Source organism: Saccopteryx leptura, chromosome 1, assembly GCF_036850995.1.
Source record: "Saccopteryx leptura isolate mSacLep1 chromosome 1, mSacLep1_pri_phased_curated, whole genome shotgun sequence".
NCBI lineage: Eukaryota > Metazoa > Chordata > Mammalia > Chiroptera > Emballonuridae > Saccopteryx > Saccopteryx leptura.
In genome coordinates, this window is record NC_089503.1 from 387,772,363 (window position 1) to 387,787,545 (window position 15,183).

Sequence of the window (15,183 nt, forward strand, 5' to 3'; positions counted from 1 at the left end):
GAGACGGGGCAGCTGGAGCCCCGGAAGAGGCGGGGAGGAAGGGGAGGAAGGATGAGGGGCGCCCTCCCTCCTCCAGGGGTCTCTGCGCCCTGCTCACCTGTCTGCACAGCTAGGGCGGGTCCGTCCCTCACAGCGTGGGCCCTGGAAGCCAGGGGCACAGAAGCAGGAAAAGGTAGCCGGCCTGCTCACACAGGTGCCCCCGCTGAGGCACGGGGCTGGAGAGAGGAGGCTGTGAGGGGTTGGGTGTCTTGCCTATGACCTGGCCTGTGACCTCGGTCAGGTCACCTGCGGTACATTTCCCCGCCCCCCCAATTCCTCACTGAAACGCCAGCGCGCTGCGTCCAGTGTCCAGTGTTCTGTTTTTCAATATGGCACCAACTCACCCTGCCCTGCCCGCCGTGGCCACCCGGCCCAGGACATGGTGGGCACTCACCGGAGGCACAGTGGTCAGTGCTGGTCTGGCAGCGGGGCCCCGTGTGGCTTGGAAGGCAGCTGCAGGAGTAGCCCCCTGGGCTGGGGTTGCAGGAGCCTCCGTTGAGACAGGGCCCCGAGTGACAGGCTGTCACCTCCTCAGTGCAGGCGGGCCCTAAGGGAAGGGGGGGACTGAGAAAGGGCGCCCCCTTTCCTATGCGCCCCTCAGCCCTCTTCCTCCCCTTCTCCTTCTTCCTCTCCTCACCCCCACCCTGTCTCCCTCCCCAACAGCTCTCCCCCCACCTGTGTCCCCTGCAGCCGGTGCTCAGGCTTCCTCGGGGCGACCCAGCCCGAGGGCCCTTTGTCACCCGCCTGCGCTGGCCTGGTTCTTCCTCTGGCCCAGGGTGTGCGTGGCTTTGGGGGCACCTCACCTGTGTAGCCCTGGGGGCACGTGCAGTTGTAGCCAGAGGGCTGGGGGTGGCAGGTGCCCCCGTGGGCACAGGGCGTGGAGACGCAGCCCCCCAGCCAGGCCTCGCACTTTGGTCCTGTCCAGCCCTCGTCACACACGCAGGAGGACCTGGTCCCAAGAGAAAGGGGGGGGCTGGATCCTCTTCCCTCCCTCCCCGTGGGCCGGACCCGGGTGACCTCTTCTCCGTTTGGTCCCCGAGACGCCGGCCCTCTCCGGCAGTGTCTGTGCCCTCAGCGCTGTCCCCCTCTCACGTCCCCAGGCTCACGTGATTCCTTCTGCAATGTGTATCCTCAGTCAGTGGTCCTCAGAGCAGGCACTTTCTCCTTTGTTCTGTGCTGCCCCCCGGCCCCCCAGGGCAGTAGCCACACAGAGCAGGTGCTCAGAGATGAACTGGCCCTGGGAGGTGATGCTCGCCTTTCTGTGCTGACCCCCTAGTCCGCTGTTTGCCTCATTGTTATTTTGTGTGTGTGTGTGTGTGTGTGTGTGTGTGACAGAGACAGAGAGAGTCAGAGAGAGGGCCAGACAGGGACAGACAGATAGGAAGGGAGAGAGATGAGAAGCATCAATTCTTTGTTGTGGCTCCTTGTTCATTGATTGCTTTCTCATATGTGCCTTGACTGGGGGCCTTCAGCAGACCGAGTGACCCCTTGCTTGAGCCAGTGACCTTGGGCTCAAGCTGGTGAACTTTGCTCAAACCAGATGAACCCGCGCTCAAGCCGGCGACCCTGGGGTCTCGAACCTGGGTCCTCCGCATCCCAGTCCGACGCTCTATCCACTGCGCCACCGCCCGGTCAGGCTGGCTCCACTGTGTATGAACTCCTCCCCTCACTGGCTGCCACTGGGCAGTCTGCCCTTTCCGCTGGCCGCGACCTCAGAACTCGGCCAGCCCCTGGCTGTCCCCCACCGGCCGTTCCCCACAGACGGGCCCCTCGCTGGCTGTCTCCTCCCGCCCCGGCTGGGGCCCGAGGTGGATGCGAGCGGAAGGGCCCGGGAGAGGTCACCTCTGGCAGTGCCCATGCTGGCAGGTGCAGTTGTCCTCAGCGGGGGCGCAGCCCGGGCTGCCATCGGGGCAGAGACAGTGGGCCTTGTCATCCGGGTGCTGGCATTGTTGCTTGGGCTGGCACAGGTTGGGGGCACACAGGGGAACCTTGCAGAGATGACCTGGGGTGGGGAGATGCGTCAGAGATAAAAAAAACAGGGTCCCTCCATGTCCCTGTTGGGGCCCATGGCCACTGCTTATATATGACAGGCCCGCTGCTCAGGGACCGGTCCTTCAGTGGCTCCCTGTGGCCCCAGGATGCTCCCCGACTTCCCCAGAAGGACGCCTGGGCTTCTGCAGGACAGGTCCTTCCCACAGCTGTCCCACTGCACCCTAAGCTCTGGGTGTCCCACAGCTCCAGAAGTGGGGTGACTGGGGTGACTGTCTCTTCTCTTCTCTCTGCACCTTGTGCATGTGGTTCTCTGCAGCTAAGACTTGCTGTCTGGCCTTCTGTCTTGACAAGCCCCACTCATTCCTTAAGACTCAGCCCGTAACACCTTCTCTCTAGCCTGGGCTGGTGGGTCCTTTGTGCTCCTGGGATCTTGTGCATTCTGCTCTCAGAGTACCTCTCTGGGCCATCATCAGCAAGAAACTCTTTATTTTCTTATGTGCCCCAAACCAGGGTCCATCTGGCAACTCTCGCCTGGAGCCAATGCTTTGCCCATCTGGGGCCGTGCTCGCAACCAAGCTATTTTGAGTGCCTGAGGCGGAGGCTCCATGGAACCATCCTTAGCCCCAGGGCCGATGCACTCCAATTAATTGAGCCATGGCTGCAGGAGGGGAAGAGAGAGAGACAGAGCAAGAGAGAGAGAGAGAGAGAGAGAGAGAGAGAGAGAAGGGGAGGGGGAGAAGGAGGGGAGAGGTGGAGCAGATGGGCGCTTCTCCTGTGTGCCCTGACTGGGGATTGAATCCGGGACTTCCATACTCTGGGCTGACTGACTCTCTACCACTGAGTTAACTGGCCAGGGCTTCAGCAAGAGACTTGTTGGTCTCTCTGCCCTAGATTTAAAGCCACTTGAGATGGCACCCCTCTTACTCAACTCTGGGTCTGGCATAGTTGGCCCTTCGTAAGTGCTTGCTTGATGAGCGAATGAATGGCTTCCCTCTGAGCCCTGGCCTCTGATCCTGAACCCCAATCACACACCATCCATGCTGGGCCCCACGTGGGCCCTACAATAACACCGCCCCCAGCCCGTGGCTGTGCACCGAATAAGGGGTCCCATTCTCGTTCTAGTCTGACATCCCAATCCTCAAATACCTACCTATGACCTCTGACCACCCCCCCAAGCCCAAAAGGACTGGAATACCCCCAGCAGCCCTGGCCAACACCTCCCTGCTGACCTGTGAAGCCCGAGGGGCAGAGGCAGACGAAGGCTCCTGGCAGATCAAGGCAGCTGGCGCCCAGGGGGCACGGGCCACTCAGACACTCGTCTACCTCGGTCTCACAGCGCGGGCCCTCAAAGCCTATGGCACAGCAGGGGGCTCAGGGGCCGGAGGAAGTCTGCCCGGGGCCCCACACTCCCTCCCGCGTCCAAGCCCCAGTCTACCCGGGAGACACTCGCAATGGAAGGATCCGGGCCGGTCCTGGCACTGCCCGCTGTGGGCACAGGGGGCGCTGGCGCACTCGTCCACGTCCGCCTCGCACCGGGCGCCGGTGAAGCCTGCTGGGGCGGGGGTGGGTGAGGGCAGACGGTGAAGGGCATCTCTTTTCCCTCAGCAGTTATTAGGGGAGTTGTTAAAAACGTTTGACTGGACTCCGCAGGAATGATTTCAAGGATTCAAAGAAGGAGTTGCCGTATTTTTCGCTCCGTAAGACGCACTCCCCCCCCCCCCAAAGTGGAGGGAAAAATGCCCGTGTGTCTTATGGAGCGAAAAATATGGTATTTTATTAAATATTTTAACACGCCATTTGGTTCAGAACTTTTTCTTTTCTTATTTTCCTCCTTAAAATTCTACGTGCGTCTTATGGAGTAAAAAATATGGTAAGCTCTTGCGTTCTCGTTACCTACACGGAGATGACGTCACCACAGACCACAGGGCGTGGCTCGGGGTTTTGGGAGCTTTGCCTGCACGAATCATTACGCAACGAAAGCACCAAGAAGAGGGCTTCTCACACGGTGATTTCAGTTTCAGGAGGTAAGGGAGCATAACTTGGTAACTTTATTCTTCATATAAATAAGGCATAACTGGATACATGTAGTAATGCTGATGGTACATTTTATCAAAAGTGTAAATACCAGCCCTGGCCCTTCCCCTGGCCAGGAAAGGTGAACGTGTAAGGCGTCCCAGAGAAGACTCCTGGGCAGGTGTGGAGGATGGGGGGGGCGCGGGAAGGTGAGGCTTAGCCCAGCACCAGCTGGGTGACTTTGGGGAGCTTCTCGACCCGCCTGGGCTCCACGTCCCTCCCTTGAAGAGGATTAATAATGGAGCCTACCTTAGGGTACCACTGAAAGGAGTAAAAGAGCCTGACCAGGTGGTGGCACAGTGGACAGAGCATCGGCCTGGGACACTGAGGACCCAGGTTTGAAATCACAAGGTTGCTGGCTTGAGTGCGGGCTCACCAGCTTGACTGCGGGCTCACCAGCTTGAGTGTGGGGTTGCGGGTTTGAGCATGGGATCATAGACATGACCCCATGGCCGCTGGCTTGAGCAAGGGGTCATTAGCTCAGCTGGAGCCCTGCACCCCCTCCTGGTCAAGGCACATATAAGCAATCAATGAGCAACTAAAGTGATGCAACTACGGGTTGATGCTTCTCATCTCTATTCCTTCCTGTCTGTCCCTGTCTGTTCCTCTCTCTTAAAAAAATAAAAAATAAAAAACAAAAGAAAGGAGTAAATGAGAATAGAGCCAAATGCACGGCCCAGGGTAAAAGTATTCAACGGACACCAGTTATCAGCACAGCAGGGGCAGAGGGGTCCTGTGCAGTGGAGGAGGCCCGGGGCAGCTGTCCCTGCGTCCATGGCAGCCGCGCTCAGATGAGCCTGGGGCTGGACGTGCAGGGGACTCTGAGCGAGGTCTGCAGAGCCGGGCGCTAGGGTGGTTTGGCCGGACAGAGATGAGGCGGGGCAGGGATGTCACGGAAGGGAAGACAGTTCAGGGAGTGGGGAGCCGAGCAGCTGGAGAAACGGGGACCCCCTGGTAGGCTTGGGAGAGCTTCGGAAGGCCCGGGGCTGCGGACCGGAGCTGGGAGGCCCAGGGCTACGGACCGGAGCTGGGGAGGCCCAGGGCTGCGGACCGGAGCTGGGAGGTCCAGGGCTGCGGACCGGAGCTGGGGAGGCCCAGGGCTGAGGAGGCCCAGGGCTGCAGGCCCGGGCCGGAGCAGAAGCTGCACTCACCGGGCCGGCACACGCACTGGAAGCCGTTGGGCTGGTCCTGGCAGACAGCCTGGTTCAGGCAAGGCGCCGAGGCACACTCGTCGGTCTCCGTGTCGCAGAGCCGGCCCTCCAAGCCTGGGGACGTGGAGACGGGGCGCCAGGGTGAGGGCTGAGGCCCAGCCAGGCCCTCTGCCCGGGAGGCCCGGGCTCTAGAAGCAGCTGCCCCACCACGTGTGCCCCATCCGGCTGCTCCTCTCAGCCTGCCGTGGGCACGTGGGTCACAGAGGTGCACACCGGGCCCTGCTGCCCTGCGTGCCGTGTGCCCTGTGGCACCTGTGGGAGGCTGTGGGCACGTGGGTCACAGAGGTGCACACAGGGCCCTGCTGCCCTGCGTGCCGTGTGCCCTGTGGCACCTGTGGGAGGCTGTGGGCACGTGGCTCACAGAGGTGCACACGGGCCCTGCTGCCCTGCCTGCGGGAGGCTGTGGGCACGTGCGTGGGGACCACCTCTGTGCACAGGAGTGCGGACCAGCTGGGAGACCCCAGAGGCACAGATGAGACAGGTGGACATCTGCTTGGAGGTGACACACTCGTCCGACCTGGGCAGGGCTCTGCCAGAGGGACCAGGGCTCCCCAACGTGGGGGGGGCCTTGGGGAAGCTGCTCACTCCCAGATTCGTCCTGTGCCTCCGGGCTCATCCGGTCTTTACTGTCTCTCCCTGGACTAAAGCTGGGTCAGCCCCTGGACGATGGCCGCCTCCCTCTTCTGACCCGCGAGGCCTGAACCCCAGAGCTGCTGGATGTCCACAACCTTGTCCCTTGAATTACCAAACTGTTTTCTCAACATTTTTTCCTTAAAGCTGCTCAGCTTTAGGTGTGCGAAGCCCTGAGCTTTCTTTGAATTCTGGCTCTGCCACTTAGAAGCTGGCAGACAGCCTGGTTCAGGCAAGGTGCCAAGGCACACTCGTCGGTCTCTTTGAGTGACTTTGGGCAGGTCACTTAACCTCTGCCGCGTCCCAGTCAGTTTCTTCATTTATAAAGTGGGCACAGTCACAATGTTGGCCTCGCGGGTTATTGTCAAAATGAGGTGATGCACTCAGGTGGTATCCGGCACAGAGTAAGGTATTACTGTTCCGGTTTTATTCCGTTCTGTTACTAGCTCTGCCACTATCTCCCTGGGGAGCCCACCAGGGGGCGATGCTCTGCCCATCTGGGTGGTTGCTCTGTTGTAACCAGAGCCATTCTAGCACCTGAGGCAGAGGCCAGGGAGCCATCCTCAGTGCCAGGGCCAACTTTGCTCCAATGGAGCCTTGGCTGCAGGAGGGGAAGAGAGAGACAGAGAGGAAGGAGAGGGGGAGGGGTGGAGAAGCAGATGGGCACTTCTCCTGTGTGCCCTGGCCGGGAATTGAACCGGGGACTTCCACACATCAGGCCAACGCTCTACTGCTGAGCCAACTGACCAGGGCTTTACAGCAGCTATGGAATGGATGTCCCCCTTCCCTCCCGAGTTGAGCTGGGCACAACCTCCCTGCTAGCTGTGGCCCTTCTCCAGGTGACCGTGGGCTTTCCAGCATGTTCATCTGGGGTGGGGAGAAGAGAAGCATTCTTGGGTAACGGACCCCACCTCAGGCTGTGTATGCTCTGGGTTGGGAGGTGATAGTCTGGGGGTGTGGGACTAGTCCTGCCTTTCCTACCCAAGGCCCCCGTCTGGCTGGTACCTGGCGGGCAGAGGCAGTGGAAGCTGGCGAGCAGGTCCAGGCAGGTGCTGCCCGGGTGGCAGGGCTGAGACAGGCACTCGTTGTGGTCGGCCTCGCAGCGGGAGCCCGTGTAGCCGGGGGGACAGAGGCAGTTGAAGGAGCCCGGGGTGTTGAGGCAGGAGCCGCCGTGTTCACAGGGGCCGGGACCCTGCTGGGCTGGGGGGAGAGGGGACCTGGGTCCATGAGGGCCAGCGGTGGGGTGGCCGCGAGCCTAGGTGGCCTGGGGGCGCTGGGGGCCTGTGCGTGGCCGACGAGACCACGTGGGGGAAGGGCCGTGTCTTTTAGGACGGGGCCTGGAGGACTGAGCACTGGGGTGTGGGGAAGAGATGCCAAATCTGGACCAATTCAGGGAAGAGTCGCTTATACTTGTAGTCCGGAAAACAGTTTGCCTGTGTCTGTGCAGAGGCCGCCTGGGGGCTCACAGCAGTCCGCCGTGGGGGGGCGCTCACCCATCTGGCACTCGTCCAGGTCCTGGTGGCAGGTGGGCCCCGTGTAGCCAGGCTGACACAGGCAGAGTGTGGCGCCCGTCAGGGGGTTGGTGCTGCACTGGGCTTCCCCGTGGCACGGCTGGCTCAGACACATGTCCTGCATGTGGCACAGGAGACCTGCAGGGAGTGTGCCGGGTGGGGCGAGGCTGGTCGCGGTCACTGGAAGCGCCCAGCCTTCTCCCATGGGCCCGCCTCTCCTGCCCACCGCCCTGGACGCCCAGCTCCGCACCTGTGCGGCCAGGCGGGCAGAGGCAGGAGAAGGAGCCCACGCGGTCCACGCAGGTGGACCCCGGGGCACAGGTGGCCGCCGCGCAGTCGTCCAGGTTGTCCTCGCAGCTCGGGCCGCCCCAGCCGCTGGCGCACACGCAGTGGAAGCCGCCCGCCGAGTTCCGGCAGGTGCCCCCGTTTCTGCAGCGCGGGGGACGCTGGGACTCACATTCGTCTACATCTTCGGAGCAGTCCCAGCCTGCGGGGCGGGGCAGAGACAGGGCTGGGGCGGGGGACCCCGTGCGCGCGCGCACGTGGCGAGGCCAGGGGCCGCCATCTTGGCCGCGAGTGCCACGAACTTGGCTCTCAAGGACTCACCTGTCCAGGTGTCTGGGCAGAGGCAGGTGTAGGCGCCCAGCGCATCCCGGCAAGTGCCCCCGTTCTGACACCGGTGCCCGACACAGTCGTCTGGGTTCACCTCGCAGGCCGGCCCGGTGAGACCTGACAGGGTGATGGGATCAGCGGAGGGAGGGAGACAACCCGCCTGCCCGGAGGGTGGGAGGCTGCGGGGAGGTCCCTGGGAGGACGCACCTGCTGGGCAGAGGCAGAGGTGGAAGGTGGGGTCTCTTCCTGGAACCAGCTGGCAGGTGCCCCCATTGGGACAGCCCGCTGGGGGACAGGGTCCCGGCCAGAGCTCACAGTGCGGACCGTCCCGCCCCGCGGGGCACAGACACTGGAAGGAGCCCAGGGTGTTAAGGCAGGTGACGCCCTCGGGGCAGGGCCCTGGGTCTAGGAAGCACTCGTTGACATCGTGTTCGCAGGCGTGGCCCTCGAAGCCAGGCTGGCAGCGACACTGGATCTGGGGGTAGGTGGTCAGACACTCCCCTCCGTGCAGGCAGGGGTTGGCTGAGCAGAAGTCCCGAAGCTGGCAGTGCTCCCCTGAGGCGGAGGACAGCGGGCCGTCAGCGCTGCCCACGCCCCAGCGGCTCGGCTCGGAGAGAGCCCGCCTCCCACCTGCCCTCTCTAATTCATCGCCCTCCCTCTCTCGCCTGTCCGTCACCCGGGCTCCGTTTGGCCCGTTTTCTGGACCGGTTACATCTCAGTGACTAAGTATTTTATTTTATTTTATTAGGGATAGAGACAGAGACAGAGAGGGACAGACAGGAAGGGAGAGAGATGAGAAGCATTGATTCTTTATTGCGGCACCTTAGTTGTTCATTGATTGCTTTCTCATATGTGCCTTGACGGTGGGGGGGGGGGGGCGGCTACAGTGGACCCAGTGACCCCTTGCTCAAACCAGCGACCTTGGGCTCAAGCTGGCGACCTCCGGGTTTCCAACCTGGATCCTCTGTGCCCCAGGCCTACGCTCTATCCACTGCGCCACCGCCTGGTTAGGCTGGAGTGACTATTTTCTTTCTTTTTTTTGTATTTTTCTGAAGCTGGAAACTGGGAGAGACAGTCAGACAGACTACCTCATGTGCCCGACCGGGATCCACCCGGCACGCCCACCAGGGGCGACGCTCTGCCCACCAGGGGGCGATGCTCTGCCCCTCCGGGGCGTTGCTCTGCCGCGACCAGAGCCACTCTAGCGCCTGGGGCAGAGGCCAAGGAGCCATCCCCAGCACCCGGGCCAACTTTGCTCCAATGGAGCCTTGGCTGCGGGAGGGGAAGAGAGACACAGAGAGGAAGGAGAGGGGGGGTGGAGAAGCAAATGGGCGCTTCTCCTATGTGACCTGGCCGGGAATCGAACCTGGGTCCCCCGCACGCCAGGCCTACGCTCTACTGCTGAGCCAACCGGCCAGGGCCTGGAGTGACTATTTTCTAAGCTAAATCTCAGACGCCTAGTTGTCAGTGGAGTGTTACAAATCGGCCCTGCCTGGGAAGACCTGGGCCGCGGGGTTCCTTCTGTGGCGACCTCGGCGGGGAGACAGAGGAGGTGGCAAACGTGGGGGCTCTGCGGGCAGGAGGCTGAGGACCTTGCTGCCCGGAGCGGTCCTCCAGCTGCTCTCACCCCGATTCCCCATCCTTTGGGCGGCGCAGTGATCTGGCGGGGACTTGCGTCCACGAGCACCGCGCGGCGAGCTTGTCACATGCAGCCTTAGGCCCGGTTTATTCAGAATTACCCGGGCCACTTAAAAACCTCCATGGCCTGGGCTCATCCCAGAACCGCTGAATTTCTGGGATGGGGCACCAGTATTTCTAAGAGATCCCAGGTGATCGCGGTGCCAAGTCTGAGAAGCCTGCCCCGCTCAGGGCACCCCCAGTCCAGCGTCTTTCTCACCCACATGGCGGCAGCTGCCGGGCCCAGTCCTCCATCCCGTCTGGTGCTGCCGGCCCTTCCCCTCCAGGGCTCACGCTCTGTCCACGCACCCTGACCTTTCCCTCCAGGGCTCACGCTCTGTCCACGCACCCTGACCTTCCCCTCCAGGGCTCACGCTCTGTCCACCCTGACCTTCCCCTCCAGGGCTCACGCTCTGTCCACCCTGACCTTCCCCTCCAGGGCTAACGCTCTGTCCACCCTGACCTTCCCCTCCAGGGCTCACGCTCTGTCCACCCTGACCTTCCCCTCCAGGGCTCACGCTCTGTCCACCCTGACCTTCCCCTCCAGGGCTCACGCTCTGTCCACCCTGACCTTCCCCTCCGGGGCTCACGCTCTGTCCGCCCTGACCTTTCCCTCCAGGGCTCACGCTCTGTCCACCCTGACCTTCCCTCCAGGGCTCACGCTCTGTCCACGCACCCTGACCTTTCCCTCCAGGGCTCACGCTCTGTCCACGCACCCTGACCTTCCCCTCCAGGGCTCACGCTCTGTCCGCGCACCCTGACCTTCCCCTCCAGGGCTCACGCTCTGTCCGCGCACCCTGACCTTTCCCTCCAGGGCTCACGCTCTGTCTGCGCACCCTGACCTTCCCCTCCAGGGCTCACGCTCTGTCCGCGCACCCTGACCTTCCCCTCCAGGGCTCACGCTCTGTCCACGCACCCTGACCTTTCCCTCCAGGGCTCACGCTCTGTCCACGCACCCTGACCTTCCCCTCCAGGGCTCACGCTCTGTCCACCCTGACCTTCCCCTCCAGGGCTCACGCTCTGTCCACGCACCCTGACCTTTCCCTCCAGGGCTCACGCTCTGTCCACCCTGACCTTCCCCTCCAGGGCTCACGCTCTGTCCACGCACCCTGACCTTCCCCTCCAGGGCTCACGCTCTGTCCACGCACCCTGACCTTCCCCTCCAGGGCTCACGCTCTGTCCACCCTGACCTTCCCCTCCAGGGCTCACGCTCTGTCCACGCACCCTGACCTTCCCCTCCAGGGCTCACGCTCTGTCCACGCACCCTGACCTTTCCCTCCAGGGCTCACGCTCTGTCCGCGCACCCTGACCTTTCCCTCCAGGGCTCACGCTCTGTCCACCCTGACCTTCCCCTCCAGGGCTCACGCTCTGTCCACCCTGACCTTCCCCTCCAGGGCTCACGCTCTGTCCACGCACCCTGACCTTTCCCTCCAGGGCTCACGCTCTGTCCATGCACCCTGACCTTCCCCTCCAGGGCTCACGCTCTGTCCACCCTGACCTTCCCTCCAGGGCTCACGCTCTGTCCACCCTGACCTTCCCCTCCAGGGCTCACGCTCTGTCCATGCACCCTGACCTTTCCCTCCAGGGCTCACGCTCTGTCCACCCTGACCTTTCCCTCCAGGGCTCACGCTCTGTCCACCCTGACCTTCCCCTCCAGGGCTCACGCTCTGTCCACGCACCCTGACCTTTCCCTCCAGGGCTCACGCTCTGTCCGCGCACCCTGACCGTGGCCTCAGGCGGCCACCACGTGTCCTCTCTCTTGCCCCAGGGCTGCACCCGTTCCTCTCCAGGGTCACCCTCCCCAAGCTCATCGCACCTCCCACCCCTATCATGCCTCCCCCTCCCCAATGGAGGTCTTTCCCAGAGACTTGAGGGGCACCCAGGGTCAGAAGCCATTCCGATGCTCAGATTGCAGGGGTCCCCTGCTGCGCCGCATTAACACTCTAGCTGCTGGGCAGAGGGGAGGTTGCGGGGGGCTGGGGAAGGGTCAGGGTCCTACATTAAGGGGCCTGTGGCAGTGGCTATGGACCAATTGGTTTAGAAATACTTCAGCATGTTAGCAATCGGCACAGCTATGCCAGGGAATGTCAATCTTGGGCAAATGTGTCACCAGAATGGGCTTGTAGATTCTCAGGGCCTCTGTTCTCACAGGGCTCGGTCATTCTTTGTACCCCTGGGCCCAGCGCAGACCTGCCTGTCCGCCCCCCACCCCCACTCACCTGTCCACCCGGGCAGGCAGGAGCACTGCGCGCGGCCCGAGGCCTGGACGTGGCACTGGCCCATGGGGGAGCAGAAGGAAGAGCAGGGGTCCTTGAGCTGGGCCTGGCACCTCTCGCCAGTGAAGCCAGAGGGGCAGGTGCAGAGGAAGCCGGGGGTCACGGGAGAGGGGGCGCCGGGGGAGCTCGGGGGGCTGGGAAGCAGGGCTTGGCAGCTGCCCCCATTCTGGCAGAGCTGGGCAGCCTGGCAGGGGTCAGGAAACTGGCACGTCTCACCCAGGAAGCCGGGAGCACACCTGGAGAGCAGGGAAGAGGGAGACTCACATCACCGGCTGCGGTTCAGCTTCTCACTCGCCTCCTTCCTCCCTCCTCCTCCCCCCTGCTCTCCCTCCTCCCCCTGCTCTCTCTCCTACTCTCCCTCCTCCCCCTGCTCTCCCTCCTCCCTCCTGCTCTCCCTCTTCCCTCCTGCTCTCCCTCCTCCCCCTGCTCTCCCTCCTGCTCTCCCTCCTCCCCCTACTCTCCCTCCTCCCCCTGCTCTCCCTCCTGCTCTCCCTCTTCCCTCCTACTCTCCCTCCTCCCTCCTGCTCTCCCTCCTGCTCTCCCTCTTCCCTCCTACTCTCCCTCCTCCCCCTGCTCTCCCTCCTGCTCTCCCTCCTCCCCCTGCTCTCCCTCCTCCCCCTGCTCTCCCTCCTGCTCTCCCTCTTCCCTCCTACTCTCCCTCCTCCCCCTGCTCTCCCTCCTGCTCTCCCTCTTCCCTCCTACTCTCCCTCCTCCCCCTGCTCTCCCTCCTGCTCTCCCTCCTCCCCCTACTCTCCCTCCTCCCCCTGCTCTCCCTCCTGCTCTCCCTCTTCCCTCCTACTCTCCCTCCTCCCCCTGCTCTCCCTCCTGCTCTCCCTCTTCCCTCCTACTCTCCCTCCTCCCTCCTGCTCTCCCTCCTGCTCTCCCTCTTCCCTCCTGCTCTCCCTCCTCCTCCTGCTCTCCCTCCTCCCCCTGCTCTCCCTCCTCCTTCTGCTCTCCCTCCTCCCCCTGCTCTCCCTCCTTCCCCTGCTCTCCCTCCTCCCCCTGCTCTCCCTCCTCCTTCTGCTCTCCCTCCTCCTCCTGCTCTCCCTCCTGCTCTCCCTCCTTCCCCTGCTCTCCCTCCTCCCCCTGCTCTCCCTCCTCCTTCTGCTCTCCCTCCTCCCCCTGCTCTCCCTCCTCCCCCAGCTCTCCCTCCTCCTCCTGCTCTCCCTCCTTCCCCTGCTCTCCCTCCTACTCTCCCTCCTCCCCCTGCTCTCCCTCCTCCCTCCTACTCTCCCTCCTCCCTCCTGCTCTCCCTCCTGCTCTCCCTCTTCCCTCCTGCTCTCCCTCCTCCCCCTGCTCTCCCTCCTCCCCCTGCTCTCCCTCCTCCTCCTACTCTCCCTCCTCCCTCCTGCTCTCCCTCCTCCCCCTGCTCTCCCTCCTCCCCCTGCTCTCCCTCCTCCCTCCTGCTCTCCCTCCTCCCCCTGCTCTCCCTCCTCCCCCTGCTCTCCCTCCTGCTCTCCCTCCTCCCCCTGCTCTCCCTCCTCCCCCTGCTCTCCCTCCTCCCTCCTGCTCTCCCTCCTCCCCCTGCTCTCCCTCCTCCCCCTGCTCTCCCTCCTCCTCCTGCTCTCCCTCCTCCCCCTGCTCTCCCTCCTCCCCCTGCTCTCCCTCCTCCTCCTGCTCTCCCTCCTCCCCCTGCTCTCCCTCCTCCTCCTGCTCTCCCTCCTCCTCCTGCTCTCCCTCCTGCTCTCCCTCCTCCCCCTGCTCTCCCTCCTCCCCCTGCTCTCCCTCCTGCTCTCCCTCCTCCCCCTGCTCTCCCTCCTCCCCCTGCTCTCCCTCCTCCTCCTGCTCTCCCTCCTCCCCCTGCTCTCCCTCCTCCCTCCTGCTCTCCCTCCTCCCCCTGCTCTCCCTCCTCCCCCTGCTCTCCCTCCTGCTCTCCCTCCTCCCCCTGCTCTCCCTCCTCCCCCTGCTCTCCCTCCTCCTCCTGCTCTCCCTCCTCCCCCTGCTCTCCCTCCTCCTCCTGCTCTCCCTCCTCCTCCTGCTCTCCCTCCTGCTCTCCCTCCTCCCTCCTGCTCTCCCTCCTCCCCCTGCTCTCCCTCCTCCCCCTGCTCTCCCTCCTACTCTCCCTCCTCCCCCTGCTCTCCTTCCTCCCTCCTACTCTCCCTCCTCCCTCCTGCTCTCCCTCCTCCCTCCTGCTCTCCCTCCTCCCCCTCCTCCCCCTGCTCTCCCTCCTCCTCCTACTCTCCCTCCTCCCCCTGCTCTCCCTCCTGCTCTCCCTCCTCCCCCTGCTCTCCCTCCTCCCCCTGCTCTCCCTCCTCCTCCTGCTCTCCCTCCTGCTCTCCCTCCTCCCCCTGCTCTCCCTCCTCCTCCTGCTCTCCCTCCTCCCTCCTGCTCTCCCTCCTGCTCTCCCTCCTCCCCCTGCTCTCCCTCCTCCCTCCTGCTCTCCCTCCTGCTCTCCCTCCTCCCCCTGCTCTCCCTCCTCCTCCTGCTCTCCCTCCTGCTCTCCCTCCTCCCCCTGCTCTCCCTCCTGCTCTCCCTCCTCCCCCTGCTCTCCCTCCTCCTCCTGCTCTCCCTCCTCCCTCCTGCTCTCCCTCCTGCTCTCCCTCCTCCCCCTGCTCTCCCTCCTCCTCCTGCTCTCCCTCCTCCCTCCTGCTCTCCCTCCTGCTCTCCCTCCTCCCCCTGCTCTCCCTCCTCCCTCCTGCTCTCCCTCCTGCTCTCCCTCCTCCCCCTGCTCTCCCTCCTCCCCCTGCTCTCCCTCCTCCCTCCTGCTCTCCCTCCTGCTCTCCCTCCTCCCCCTGCTCTCCCTCCTCCTCCTGCTCTCCCTCCTCCCCCTGCTCTCCCTCCTCCTTCTGCTCTCCCTCCTGCTCTCCCTCTTCCCTCCTGCTCTCCCTCCTCCCCCTGCTCTCCCTCCTCCCCCTGCTCTCCCTCCTGCTCTCCCTCTTCCCTCCTGCTCTCCCTCCTCCCCCTGCTCTCCCTCCTCCCCCTGCTCTCCCTCCTCCCCCTGCTCTCCCTCCTCCTCCTACTCTCCCTCCTCCCCCTGCTCTCCCTCCTGCTCTCCCTCCTGCTCTCCCTCCTCCCTCCTGCTCTCCTTCCTCCTCCTGCTCTCCCTCCTCCCCCTGCTCTCCCTCCTCCCCCTGCTCTCCCTCCTCCCCTGCTCTCCCTCCTCCCTCCTGCTCTCCCTCCTCCCCCTGCTCTCCCTCCTCCCCCTGCTCTCCCTCCTCCCTC

At 63.8% G+C, this 15,183-nt stretch overlaps 1 protein-coding gene across 1 annotated transcript in view; it reads right to left on the reverse strand.

Annotated features, from left to right (window-relative positions):
- NOTCH4 (notch receptor 4) overlaps positions 1-15,183 on the reverse strand; it is a 33,419-nt gene that overhangs the window by 16,489 nt on the left and 1,747 nt on the right. The window contains 13 exon segments of the mRNA XM_066359816.1: positions 98-215; positions 434-586; positions 843-988; positions 1,882-2,041; positions 3,261-3,383; positions 3,467-3,580; positions 5,256-5,369; positions 6,951-7,145; positions 7,439-7,594; positions 7,707-7,943; positions 8,063-8,185; positions 8,276-8,623; positions 11,965-12,257. Coding sequence (XP_066215913.1) covers positions 98-215; positions 434-586; positions 843-988; positions 1,882-2,041; positions 3,261-3,383; positions 3,467-3,580; positions 5,256-5,369; positions 6,951-7,145; positions 7,439-7,594; positions 7,707-7,943; positions 8,063-8,185; positions 8,276-8,623; positions 11,965-12,257 — 2,280 coding nt within the window.